General features: G+C 34.0%; 2 protein-coding genes across 6 annotated transcripts in view; both read right to left on the reverse strand.

The window, feature by feature from the left end:
• The window catches only part of LOC149786638 (thymidine phosphorylase-like), a 257,020-nt gene that overhangs the window by 142,033 nt on the left and 99,981 nt on the right, over positions 1-15,006 (reverse strand). The window lies entirely within an intron of this gene.
• LOC149786641 (thymidine phosphorylase-like) overlaps positions 1-15,006 on the reverse strand; it is a 39,582-nt gene that overhangs the window by 16,378 nt on the left and 8,198 nt on the right. For all 5 annotated transcript variants that reach the window (XR_016424992.1, XR_016424991.1, XM_089977154.1 and 2 more), the window contains exons 2-3: positions 10,366-10,568; positions 7,867-8,095 (exon numbers count right to left, since the gene is read on the reverse strand). Coding sequence is in view for 3 of the 5 variants with exons in the window: in XM_089977154.1 (XP_089833280.1) it covers positions 7,867-8,095; positions 10,366-10,568 (432 nt within the window). In the remaining 2 variants the exon portion in view is untranslated. The remainder of the gene's footprint in view (positions 1-7,866; positions 8,096-10,365; positions 10,569-15,006) is intronic.

Here is a 15,006-nt window from a genome sequence, read left to right on the forward strand (position 1 = left end):
TCGCCCTTAACAATGTTGTCAGTTATTGATATATTGAGTAAAGGGACAAAGAACAACGACTGAGTTATGTATATGGCCTAGACAGAGACTAAATGGAGAAAGAAAACAGATCCATCGAAAACAAAATAGTACTAGCCCAATTTTCCCAGAACTGAAATATTACTGGTAGGCATGAATTCAACGTAACTATTGCATATGGAATATATAAAAATACAACGTGTAAAATTGTAATCAAAATTAGTTTAAATAAATAACGCACCAAAAACAAAATCAATAAGTTATAGGAAATCTTTTTTAAATTGTTGAGCTGTTATCTTTTTCAAATCATTTTCTATAATTTTGTAATGTGACGTCAATGATTAGCAGAAATTTTTCAAGCAAAAACATGATGTTCACAAAGAAAATTAAACGAGACTAATTCGTTTAAATTGTAATTATGTAATGACTTGACTTTTGTCATAGAAAATAAATTTCAACCAACATTTTCAGACAGACAATGACAAAAATGTATGAATCAGGAAACACTGAAAATATGTTTTCACTACATATGCTGCATCAGTTGTCACTGCAGGATGAGGTGGTTATCGTGTGGCGACTTCTAAGCAACTTTATTTGGTTTTTGCTATTTTATACCTTGTATTTAAAAAGCCCAAAAGTTTTGGACTTGTTTTCATTTTTGCTTTTGTTTTTTAATGATTTTCTTTCCCGGTCATTTAGTTGTGAAAATGCAAAAGATGCAGCTTATGACATGATTATTATTACGACAATAATCAGTAACACTGACAGATTTGGGCACCTTCCCTTTCTACTGAAGAAATCAATAGATAGAACAATTAACAGTTTAACATTTACATCTGATTTAACGTTGTTTCTTAACGCTTATACAATTATACTTCTTTTTAAAGTTATTAATCTCCGTTTCCCATACAATTACTTTTTCTGTACTTTTATGTATGCATCGTAATGTGTTTTGATCTTCTCCAAACACACACGAAATTTTCTGAAACCCATCGTTTGATTTTCCCAGTTTCATTTCAAACTAAGTTCGCTAAGTAAGTCAAAGTGGAAGTCAGCTAATCACTAACCTTTATAATCATGTTCATCTATTGATTTCATTACAAATAATTGGAACATAGCAAAGACAATGAGTAAGACAAAGCAAGTATATAAAAAAAGATTTAAAAACCCGAGCTGAACGTTCGAAAAAGAATCGGGGGAGTCGGTATTTGCGCACGTTCCATCTTCGGTGCACAACATATTAACTGAAGAAAAGTATGCGCGATCAAACATAACATTCCATTTTCTGAACTGTGGGGGTGTAACTGTTTTAAGTACTTTTTAGTCAAGAAATAATTTGCTTCTCTTTCTAAATTAAAGAAATGACAAAGGACGTACCATACAATGTAAGTTAAAAATAAAGAAAATAAATAATAGCAAAGCCTATTAAAAAGTTTTTCTTTGTCCTGTCTCCAACATTCTATATTTCTAGATTCAATCTGCATATGATGAAGCCTGGATTCAATCAAACTAAATACCACAGATGCTTCATCTTTTCAGCTACTAAATCACATACCTTTTTCATATAAGTCCAGGGCAAAACAATAAAAACATTATCAACCCTTAATATCCGGCATTTAGTCTACTCCTGCTCTTGCACAATTATTGTTCCAATTTAACCTTGTCACTTCACATTCGAATAACTGGTCAAATATGGATAATACTGCTTGCACCATTATCAACGCAGTTGATAGGCAACATTAAACTGTGATATAGTGGTGGATTGAAGCGTGTTTTTCACAAACTTATTAAAGTTATCAATCGGTCCTCTATAAAACTAACCAATTAGTAAATTTTAAATAAATAATAATTAAAAAACCGAAAATAAAAAAACAAACTGAATGTTAATTAAAAGACAATTATATCCATGACAGTAACAAAGGGTGTGTGTGTGTGTGTGTGTGTGTGTGTGTGTGTGTGTGTGTGTGTGCGATTTCGATATTTAACGTAGCTTTAATAAAATTTCAGTCATATCGCTGCAATGTCTGCAGTGTGCCATTTTATAGTGATGTCTAACACTGAGGCATCATACCGATAACATGTCCCACCCAGTCACATTATCTTGATACCAGGCCGATCAGTCTTAACACTAACCTCTTAATACTAAGAGCCTGGCGAGGCAGCTGTTAGTACCACTTTTATTAGACTTTGTTATGGTTCAGCCGGGGTTCGAACCCATGACTTCGCACATCCAAGCCGGACGCTCTAACCACAAGGTCACTGGCGCCGTCTATTTCTGGCTTAAATTATAAGATCAAGATGGCAAAAGATGTTACATCCATTGACTTTTATGCCACCTCGCATGTTTAAACAGCCAAAAACAGACACAAGGAATATGTTGATAAAAATTAGCTGATAATGTTGTGGTGCAATATATTACTAAAGACATAGAGAACAAGATGAAATACATTCTAAAGCTGTCAATATTTTACAACAAAATATTTACAACAGACATATTAGCAGTTTATAAGTGAACTAGCTATAAAAAAGAGACAGCATATTAATGAAATGAAAAGGCTCTTAGATCTTTGTAAGACTGAATCAACACCCAGAAAATATCTTTTATTTTGGGATTCACTCAGTTACGTTACGTTGTCTGAATGCATTTCGCAATATCGTGTCATTTTTCATAAAAGGGTGATGTTTAAACGCGGCTTTATCAGCTTGAATGCTGAGCCTGTAATTCTTATACCCAGTACTCATTTTCGCGTTGCACTGGATAATTGAAAACAGCCAACGACTTGTTTATGAATCAGGCGCTAAAGAGAAATACGAACATAGCCTCTTCAGAATAAGTGAAACATGAACATACTTTCTATAGCAAAACCGTATTTTAGAATCTGAATTAGAGTTTGGATTGTTAACCTAACCGATATGGTTGATATTTAAAATAGAATCTTGCAGAAGATATCAAAATATATTACATTCATACCCAAATAATTATTGCCTTTACATCATACATTGCTTTGTTCAAGTTAATAGATATTAATGCATTTAAAGAAGATACAAGTATGCACGATAAAATCATGGAGTAATTACAGGAATGAACTGCAGAGTTCAACTTCTGGAATGCTTAAATGAAAGATTGAGAAAACGAGGTTTTGAGTGTAGTACATCTATCAAAATGAACACGGTTAAAATATTTGGTCAATCCTGATGATAAAGCAAACATAATGCTAACAATAGTGAAAGAGTGATATCAGTCTTCTAACGATCACGTCAAATACAAGTATAGTTTCGTTGCACGTGTGCTGTGTGTTAGTGGCTTACAAATTTACTTCGCATTAAAACTCCAAAGACTTTGACGTACGGTAAATATATACAGCCGAGAGTTAAGTATCTCAACTAAGCACATCACTATATTACAAACTCCAGAACAACATGAAGCCGAAATAACTTTTCAAGTTCAAAGCTAAATCTAAATAGTACGATTGTACTCGCTATTTTCTTCATCGTGAGTGACATGAAGGTGAACTGAGATCCTAATAGAAGTGTGGTAAATAATCTGGATTAACTCTTTGCGACAGATATCGAAGTATCCTATGGAATTGATGATCACTTTACATTCAAGGGCTAAAATAACGTTACGGTATGCAAAGATGTGTGGTTAACATCATCTGTTTGAACAAGTAGAATTGAACATGGTATTATGAACGATAAATTGTAAACGTTACCACCAGATACGGATAATGCACCAGTATTATTACATAATCTATGCTTTTTTTGCTAATGGAAAAATCTTTTGAATATACCTTGAATCTCTTATCCTAATATATCATTGTTCAATGTATCTTTGCTCCCTTCTACAGCATTTACAATTAACCTAACAAAAGCTTCAGGAGTTATAGGAGGTTGATTATATTAACATGGAGATAATTATTGACATAGCAGCTAATACAGCATTGACGAACCTTAAGATTCATTCTCCCACAACGAGCTTGAACAGACGTTTGATACTGTGCCGAAGAAAGTGAATAACGCAATCCAGAAAGGTTTTGATGAAAGCAGCAGAAAACGTCTTAATGACAACATAAATTCTAAAAAATTATGGTCATTTTATGTTTTTCCTCGAGACAACAATTCACTCAAGGATTTTTCTCGATACAACAGTTTACTTAAGTTTTTCTCTCGATACAACAGTTTACTTAAGGTTTTCTCTCGGGACAACCGTTCACTCATGGGTTTTCTCGCGAAACAACATATTACTGAAGCCACTACGTATTTCTTTGATGAATAAAAAAATAACATAGACATTAGTGAGGTTAGTGTAAAACGCTTTTACACTAGTGATCATCCTCTCTGAATTGTTTACATGTGGCGAATCTGTTGCAACATTGAAGATCAAAACCAAAGCAGACATCTAACCTCATCAGACTTTTTAACTATTGGTATGGGTAGGCTTTTATAAACTACAACTCTGTAAACAAATATTCCAGATAAAATACGCACATTTGGCTTAGCATTGTACAGCAAGGACAAAACGGTATAGAAAATAAATTTTGTTTTAACACAAAAAACGTTATTCCAGATAAAACAAGAGGTGAATTTGTAAATGCTTAGAAACAGAAAGAAAGGAACGATCTTTTAATGCAAACAGACCTCCCCTTTCAGGACAGAAAAGATTGTGTGCTTATATTGTCATCCCCCAACGAATGCATATTGTCGTATATACACAATGCTTCTTTCTTAATTCTGATGCGACGCACTTTATGATTGTGTGAACAGAATACATTCATCGCATGGTATTTTTCCTTGCAATTAAATAACAAGTGTCTGCATAGTCCGTATTTTAAAATCTGTCCTATTTTACATGTCTCAATCTTTCTACACCTTTCTTTCGAACTTTATATATATATTGAATAAAGCAAGAAAAGGCCAGGTAATAATTTATCCATTGTTCACTTTGAGATCTTTGAGATAGTAGTGTCATAAGCGCTGATGCCATCTTTCATGTCAGTGTAGTAATATTTCCACTCGACATAGGTAAAGCACGAACCGGTACCAGTCTTTTGTCTAACTGTGTCACCTTATTCGTTTTTTCAACTTGATATAAACTTCGTACAATATCCATTGTAATTCCACCATAAATTGGTTGAAGTTATTGATTTTGCCTCTTAAACAAACACCAAATAATCAAAAGAAAATATTCTGCTTCCATATTGGAGATCCTTCTGCCACTTAAAAATAAGTATTTATTTACATATGGACACATTTTAACTGTTGGACTTTTCTGACGTTTATTTTCCCCATCAGTATTCCGAGCACCGTTGTTCATCAACTTAAACAGATCTTGCTCCCAATCATTTGTTGTTTGTGTCGAATGGGTATCAAATTATGTCTAGGATTTTAACCATGGTTATTTTGTTGTGTCAAATGGGTAACAAATTATGTGTATCATCTTATCTGACGTCTGTAACCCAAATATACAAAAGCTTTTAGTTTCTGTTGTGAATTAAGCATTTCTCTTTGCTCTGTTTTCATGTGCACAATATGTTTGCTATAGGCTTTCTACGCTTGTAAAAATCAATTAATTTCTGCAATGTATATAACAATAATTTCGTCTGAAATATGCTTCCCATCAGCTGATGAGTAATTAATGAAATGGTCATGTAAGTTTAATGGAATATCCGAATCCATTTCAACAAAATAAATGTTGAATAATAATCATCTAATGTATCTAGCACATTTCATTTTACCCATCAAAGTTGTAAATCTCTTGCCGGTCACAATTCTTATTTTATTTTATTTTATTTATTTATTTATTTATTTATTTATTTATTTATTTATTTATTTTCATTCTTTCTATCAGATTTAGCTGATCATTTTTCTCCAAGCAGTGTGTATTGCTTGCTTTGGAATATTTATTACGTATCATGCTAGTACCACGTCTTATTCCACTCCATATCATCAAGAACATATCGTCGGCTGTTACGAGTTCTAATTCAATATTACATATCTTCAGTGCAACTAATCCAGGAGAACTAAATGAACTTAAATCTAATTTGTCATTTTTATCATAGAGATTTTACAAAACTCCTCAAAATGTTGCACAGTACTAATGTATCTCTTTCTCATAATAGTCCTGCAGATTTCAATGTGCTTGAAGGTTAACAGGTTCGATAATTACCCATACGAATTGATAATCGTCATTTCAAATGCATGAATCATTTTGACTGGTAAAACAACATTTTTGTACTTTCTTGCCCTCATCCCGATACACTATTTTGCAGTTTTACACATCTCATCGGGAAATACTTTAATAAAATCTGTTTACCTGAAAATTGTAAATTTATATATCTTGTTCATTGATCTGGCGTACAACCATAACCGCGATGGAATGTGTGACTGTCTTGACAGCGCTTATCAAATATTACTGTGCACCTGATACATGTGCTGAAGCACACCTGTGGCATGCTGTATGGCACTACAGTTTTATGTATATGATACACCCAACTCATGCCGATAGTTCTTGAATGTTAAAACAGGACCATCTGTGGGTGTTATATCTGCCTTGTTACTTTTGGACTGAATTGTGTCCTCGTGGGTTTATCTGGCATACAGAAACAGATGATAAAGCATATTTCAGATATAGCTCTATACATGATGCCTATTTATCTGTATCAAAAACTATTTTGAACAAACTTTTATTATAACTTAATAGTAACCATTCCTCTGTGTAATCAATGGAACCACTACACTGAAATATAATCATGACAACGTGTCTCTTTGTATTTATCTTAGTTTAGTCTAACAAATTTAGTCAAACAATTTGAATACAATTTTGTTACACACCGCTTCCCCAGCGCCCTTCCAGTACATCAAACATTCACAGATGTATCAAATGCATTTTCTATTTTTTTTTTCATCATCTCAGTGTTTGCCTGGACATCGTTTCGACCAGCGTATGTGTGTATCTAATAGTGCATCTACGTGATCAATCAGTGTATCAACCCCACAATCCACAGGCTGACAGAAACACCGGACTCTTTCTTTATAGGTTTGTGCAAGCTTCCTTAACTCATTGAGACAAACTTATGTATGAGTTTTCCTTGGGCGGGTAATACCCGTTTGTAATGTTGCACGTTAAACGTGATAGAAGACACATGTTGTACTTTCTCCTAATGACTGTCCAAATTTGGAATGTAAAACAAATGTTAAAAAAGATCAATTAAACTAACTATTTCACCTCACCTCAGTGAATTGGTAACATCGCTTTGTAGTAACAATACCTATACTCAACGTGTTTGCATTCTTTAATTTACTATCAAACTCTTGGTCTGTAAGACAGTTTCTTTTTGCAATAATATTCTCCTTACAACCTTATTTGAAAACCCGTCATCTGGTTTACGTAGCAATTTTTAAATTTAATTTGTAATATTCTTACACAGTTGTGTTCATTTATGCATTACTGAAGTGGCCCCACATATGGTTTGCTGACATTAAATATGGGGTGTGATATTGCTAATTTGCTTTGTTATTCATTGTCTCATGATCAGACGATTTATAACAACTAGCAATACACTGACAGTATGTGCATAAGAACTCTTGAGAGTTATTTGACCTTTACTTACCATAGCTAAGATGGCAGAGCATCAGACACGTAATCCAAGAGTTGGAAGTTCCATACTTGTCCTGACCAGCCTGGATCAGCTGCATCAGATGCCCGTAGGAAAGGCACTTAGTTCCCATTCCCTCAGGATGATACAACCAATAATAAGTTATAAATGCCATTCAAACCAACAAAATCTTAATCAACTTCCGTTTTACTTAAAACTAACATTTAGTGTAATGTGTGATAAAGCTAGGTACCTGCTATGAGACTAAGGCTATCTGCAGTTCCAGTCACGTCTCGTGTAGAATACATAATCTTGTCTGCTGGAACAAGATTGGTTGTCTGTCCAACAATACAGCAACCAACATCCTTCAAAGCTTCCACCATCTGTTCATTGGTAAGAGATGTAGTAAAGCCTGGAATGGATTCAAGTTTGTCCAAAGTCCCGCCAGTGTGGCCTAGACCTCTACCAGACACCATGGGAACCTAAAAATAATTTTATACATATTGATATGCCTATTTAATTTGTATTGTGTGTTGGCTTTTCTCCATGATTATTGTATTACTATAGTGTGTGATTGATCTTGGTCAGTAACCGAGTTAAGGTGGGAAATGACTAACAACATATTTTGTAATCAACATATTGCATAGCTAATATTTTTTATAACTATAGATTAAACATTCGTTGTATTATTACTAGAACTAAACATGTTTACTTGAGTTTGAATTTAGGACAGTGATGTTCAGCTTAAAAATACACCTGCTGTTATACAAGTGTCCTTTTTACTACCTTTGTAGCATGAAACCTGGCCTTGTTTACAACTTGGAATATTCTGTAAATGAATTTGATGCGCAAATGACCCTCATATTGGTTCTTAACTTGTTTCATGGGTTTCTATATTAGGGTTGATTATATTAGAATTGCTCATTCATAACGTAACATCCGAATTGGAATCAGTCTTATTGTTGTGTTCAGTTTATATTTGAGGGGATTTATATATTTAAGTTATTAACTGGAATTACAAAATGATTGTTAATATTTCTTGAACTAAATCACTATCTTGGGATTTGAATCCATTTAATGACGTTTTGGATTATATCACTGATTTATTAAGACTGTTGTCACATTAGCACATTCAAAAATCGGAATTCATTTTAAACACTACTGGAATTCATTTGGAATAATCTATACTTCTGGACCTGTGATGAACGTTTAGGCTATTTGGTATTTAATTTACAATATTGTAAGTTCTTTCTTAAATTTTCACTTTTGTATTCTAGGGAAATAACAGATTTGTTGAATTTGAAAATACCTATTGTTTTCGCTCTTTTCTGTTACTTAGTTTAAGACAATATAGTCTTAACGTTATCTAATTATTTTTAAAAAGTATACCATTCCACCCACGATTTAGAAATTAATGGTCTCATGCACTAGTAGATAAGCATTTACTTGTATGATCACCCACATTCTTCGTTTTTCGAGCATGATATTAATTTGTGTAATTGTAGTTTCATGAGCAACATTTCAACCATTTGTTTTATTGCTGTAATTGCCTTATCTGATATCCGTTTTTCTCGCGAGCTCGAAGACGGTTTGTATAAAATGATTTGGTTCATAACAGAAGGGATAGGTAGTCTCCACTATCAATCAAAATCATTATGGCTCAAATTCCTGTAGGTTTGACAGACAAACCATTTCAAAAAGTAATTATTGTCTCAGGTTCATAATAAGACTGAGAAAATGTATTGCATATATATGCATGTATAAAGATTAATCAACACAATAACATATTGATATGAAATTATGTTTCTCTATAACTGATTATAAACGATCAGACGACTGCATCACACAATTATTTATCTTAAGTATTTCCGTTGAAATCCTTATCTTCATGCTAGTTTTTCGAAAGATAGTAGTAGCGTGTGTATGTCTGCATGTGTGTGATTATGATTTTTAACGTAGCTTTAACATTGTTTCAGTCATATCGCTACGATGTCTGCAGTTTGGCAGTTTTATAGTGATATCATGCACTGGGGCATTATGCCGCAGACATGTAACATGATGTCCCAACAAGTCACATTATCCTGACACCAGGCCGACCAGTCCTAACACTAACCTCTTAATCCTGAGCGATTAGCGAGGCAGCTGTTAGTACCGTATTTGTAAGTCTTTCGTATGACTTGGCCGGGGATCGAACCAACGACCTTACGTTTCCAAGGCGGACGCTCTAACCACTAGGCCACCGCTCCGGTCGTCACTAGTTGCAAAGATGATTAAGTTGTACCTGTTCAAAAGTACGTAGTTCACATTTCTTCAGGTACTTAGCTCACCTTTTATAAGCTTCATAGAGTGGATCATGTGTTGAGCATCTGAAGAAAGCAGACCAATGTTTATCTTTCATGGGGCCTCTCCGTCATATGCAGCTCATTTGAGATGAGAACTTCAACAGGTAAAACTTTTATTTATGCTTGACAAAGGCTCCCATTGTGAAGGTCCTGTCCTACTAATAAATGGTAACCGCAATGAACTCGTTCCATTCATGTTTTAATCAAAACATCTTCAACCGATTAAAAATTGACGATGACTCGATTAAGATTGACCAGCCAGCGATTTGGAAATTCCAATTGATTTTCAATACTAGAAACGACTTATCTTTGCAACATATTTCAGGTAATTTTAACATACTGTTCTTGGAGGTTAACGTGCCATGAAAAAAGATTGTGCATTAACTTCAACATTTTCAAAAACATATTACCTTACACCCACACGCTGCTAGGGCAGGCGCCAGAATCAGACTAGTTTTGTCACCAACTCCACCTGTACTATGTTTGTCCACCATGGAGCCTCTCCATTCTTGAGGCCACTCCAAAACCTCCCCTGACGAGGCCATTGCCCGAGTCAAGTGGGTAACTTCAAGGTCACTAAGCTCTCGGATGTAAACGGCCATTAACATGGCTCCTGCAAAGAGCATAGAGGAAGTCAGTATGTACTATGGGTAGACGAAATAAGTACAAATTATATTACATGCAAATTAGGCCATTTCTTAAGGTTTCATAGAATAATATGAGGTTTGTGAGATGATTTTCGTTGGCTAACACAGCATGTGCTTTCGGACGATTTCATTCTACTTCAATGTCTTGATTTGACTTACCATAAAGTGATTTAACAGCGTATTTTTGTGCCGTCAGTCAACTGAAATATCATTTACGCCACTCTGAAAAAAAGTTACATTATAACGTGTTTGGACTACATAAAGCAATGAAATAATTACACACATTTGTGTCAGTGAATGTCAAGCTTTATCAACCAGCAAGCGTGTGATATTGAGCTCTTCTTTGCATCAGTCAATAAGAGCTTTCCGGTTCAAACAGCTTCTATTAACCTCATAAAAGTTATAGAACCTACATATTCCAAAACTGAATGAAAACAAATGTGGGTAATATGATTTTACCTACGCACACACTCGACCTCGAAGCCATATTGGATTTACATTTATAGCATTTCATTATTGCAAATAGCGTCTAGGGATTGTTGTGTATATTTAATTTGCATTGTTTGTTAGTTTCTTATTTTTATGTCTCATTACATTTTCGGTAGTACCGCGATTGTACAGCTGACCTTGCCCAAAATAAGCGACATTTTGTAAACAATATTGTTTACCTTAACTGACTAAGGGATAAATATTAGAATTAAAATATTGGTCTAAGTCAAGGACATTGTCTTTACCATATTTATATTATAACGGTAGTAGAAGACTTTCTAATTACAACTAAGCTTTTATCTTGTAAATCTTTGGAACCATCCAGAATCAAATTGTCCATTAGGTCATAGTTTGTTTAAAAGAAAGAAAACATCCTAACGGCGATATAAGCCAGGTTGAGTATAAAATCTTTTTGTTACGGAAAATAATTTATTCCTGCAATAACATCTGAAACAGAAATCAGTCTTACTGTTGTGTCTACTATTTAATCTGTGCTGGAATTTATTTATTCTAGATAATTGTTCATTGGAAAATACAAAGTACTCATTAAAATAATATTCTTAGAGACAATATTCCAGAGAACCTTGTTTATGAAATATAAATTCACCTCGTTTGAGAATTTTCTAAATCGCAGATATTAATTTACAGTTCGGAAATCTTTAGTGAAACCAGTAAGCTTACACAATGTAATCTAAAGTGGAGACCTCTATTTCAAAACCAACCCAGCATGAAGGTTACACTCCTTGAAAGAGGAAAAATTGCTCAGCTTGACAGTTAATATAATCTTTCTGAGATAGAGGTTTCTTTAGCAAAGCAAGAAAAAATATTTTGGCACAATATTTGGTGGCAAATAATGTTTCGGATGAAATTTTTTAAGATTTGATTAATGAGTCTCCATCTGGCTCTAACTTGCAGGTTATGGAATTGAAATTACAATACAAGAATGAAATAGAGTTAAGAAAGTAAGAGCTTCAAAAAGAAGAAAGAGAGACACACAAATACAGTTCAAGTTGCAGAAAGAGGAAAGGGAGAGCGGAAGAGAAAGAGAATGTAGGCAAATGCTAGTGCAAATGCAGAAAGAAAGAGAAGAAAGCGAAACATAGAGAAAAAAATAGAATAAGAAGAATGGACATTTCAAAATTAATTAAAAGAATTAGAGCTAGCAAGTGGAAAACACCCCCCAACTTTAAACACAAATTCGGGTTTTGATGTTTTAAGAAATATCAGGTTAGTACTTCCTTTTCAAGCAAATGATGTAGATAAATATATTTTTTCATTTTGAGAAAATTACTAAAATTAAAAAATGGACAAGACAGCACTGGACATTTTCATTACAAAGTTTACTTGTTGGCAAAGATCGTGATATTTATATTTCATTGTCATGACAGCAGATTGCTGATTATGATGTGTTGGTGGAATTTATCTTGACTGGTTATGCGTTAGTACCTGAGGCATATCGGCCAGGGCTAAGGAATCGTATAAAACTCAAATGGCCAGACCTATGTCCAATTTGAATGGGACAAAGTACGACAATTTGATTTTTTAAACGGGTTAATGAAGATTCCTAATCTCTCAGACAATTAATTCTAGTTGCAGAGTTCAAGAATTTTATTCATTGCTGACGTTATCACTTATCTTGATGAGCACAAAGTCGAAACATTAGAAAATGCTGCTCGTACAGCTGACGATTATTCCTTTACTCATAGTTTCTTTGTCAGTAAGTCTTCCACTCATCAGCCTTCCGGTAAAAAGAAGCAATTTTAGTATATTAAAAGCACTTCCAAATCTCACCCTGTCGCAACTTTAAGTAATCAGGTTTCCGATAATATTGATCAGAAATACTTATCTCTTCCTACGTCAACCTATTGCAAGATAAAAGAGCACTGTATTTCTTATCGCTATAAATTGAAAACAAAGCAACATAATCAAGAGAGGACGATTACAGATGATCTTATTTATAAAGCGTCATGGTCAATGTCATATTATGAAAGTAATACATTTTTTCGGTCAAACAATGCCCAGCCTGACTGCATTATGAAAATTATGAACCATTCAGTTCAAAAGGTTCTATATTACTCATAGGTGGTCCTGCCGATCCTAGTCCTGTTAAAATATTAAGGTTTACGAGAGTGTATGAGTGTCATTTATTATCTGGTAATTTGCTTTTTTGAGAAGTCTTCTGTTGAAAATGTTCTTATCCATAGAGTGGAGCGCATCTTTGTTAATGTTCCTCTCAATTTTAAATAATTGTCATCGGATTTAGTGTCGTGGTCCGTGACAGTCGGAACAGTATCGTCTTTACACATCGAGTGTTTTCATTTATTACCAGCAATGATTTAGCCAGAGATATGGTTGAGATTATTCCACTGGTAAATAACAAATCTTGTTTGGGAAAAAAATGTTACCTATCGAAAATATAATGATGTATTTGTACCCAGCGTGTGCAATTACTAAAACTAAGGCGAAGATAACGTTTGACCAAGCTTTTGATGAGGTCACTATTGCTCCTTGTATTAATCAATGAACAGGTCTAGATCACAGTGATCCTAATTTTATTACTGATTCTCTTTATTCTAATCAAGATGAGCAACGACAATTATTTAACGTCGAACAGGATAAAGATCCTGAGATGTCCTGTTTGTTTCAGAGGGATATTAGCGAAACTGAATCCACAGAAGTACATGTCTGTTGTTTTGGTAAAAGCGGGGCCTTTATGAAACAAATACAGGCTACCTCAGATACTGCTGGGGAAGAGTGTTTCGTGAGCTATTGCATTGTAATTCCAAGGTCTTATAGACATGTAGAATGGTTTGTTTAGTCATGAACCTCCTCTGACTGGTTATTTATGGATCAATAAGACTTATGTCACTATGGAGTATCATTTTTATTAGCCAAATATTAACAATTTTTAAATACTATAGATATTGGCACATTTGTCAAATGGTAGGAAAACCCAATTTAACAATACCTAAGGAATCATCTGCAACCTATTCCTGCGTTTGACGAATCATTTAGCAGAATAATGGTAGACTGTGTCGGTCCCATACCTAAGACCAAGTCAGGTAACCAATACTTGTTGACCATAATTTGTGCTTAAACAAGATTCCCAGAGGCAATTGCATTGAGGAATGTCAAAATTAAAACAATAGTAAAAGCTTTAATAACTTTTTTACTCAGTTTGGCCTGCCCAAATCTGTCCAATCTGATCAAGGGTCAAATTTTATGTTTGGAATTTCCAGCAAGTCATGCATGAATTAGGCAACCATCAATTCTTGTTGCGATGAAAGTCATGAGGATTTAAAACAACTGAATCAAACTTTGAAGAATATTGTTCGGTTATATTGTTTTGATATTGAAAGTAATTGGGACGAAAATATTTATTTACTTTTGCTTTGTTAGGCAATCAGTTCAAGAAATCTTTGGATTAGTCCCTTTGAGCTTGCTTTTGGACATACTGTCCGTGGACCATTGATGTTGTTAAAATTGAAACTTCTTTCAAATCAAGATACAAAAATTATACTTTTTTGCTATGTTCCTACTTTTAAAAATAAGTTGTCAAAGGTTTGTGCAGTTGCAAGAAATAATCTGCACTCTAGACAATCGAAAATGAAATTAAGAGTACAAAAGAAATGTGTTTTCAACCTGGTGATAGGGTTCTGGCTCTCTTTCCCTTGCCTTAAAATCATGTTCAGGTTAAGTGATAATGTCATTACGCAGTTGAAAAGAAAGTCAGTGATTTCAATTATATCAATAATACACTTTGAAGACGAAAACAAAACCAGTTTTGTAATACAAATATGCTAAAGGAGTATATTCCTAAAGATAGTAATGTTAATCGTGGAATTTAATTGTATCTGTCCAACACAGTGTGGATTAAAGAGATGGAATGCAAACTAACTGCAGTGACTTTAGTGT

The sequence above is a fragment of the Sinohyriopsis cumingii genome, chromosome 12 (assembly GCF_028554795.1).
Source record: "Sinohyriopsis cumingii isolate HCF-2022 chromosome 12, ASM2855479v2, whole genome shotgun sequence".
NCBI lineage: Eukaryota > Metazoa > Mollusca > Bivalvia > Unionida > Unionidae > Sinohyriopsis > Sinohyriopsis cumingii.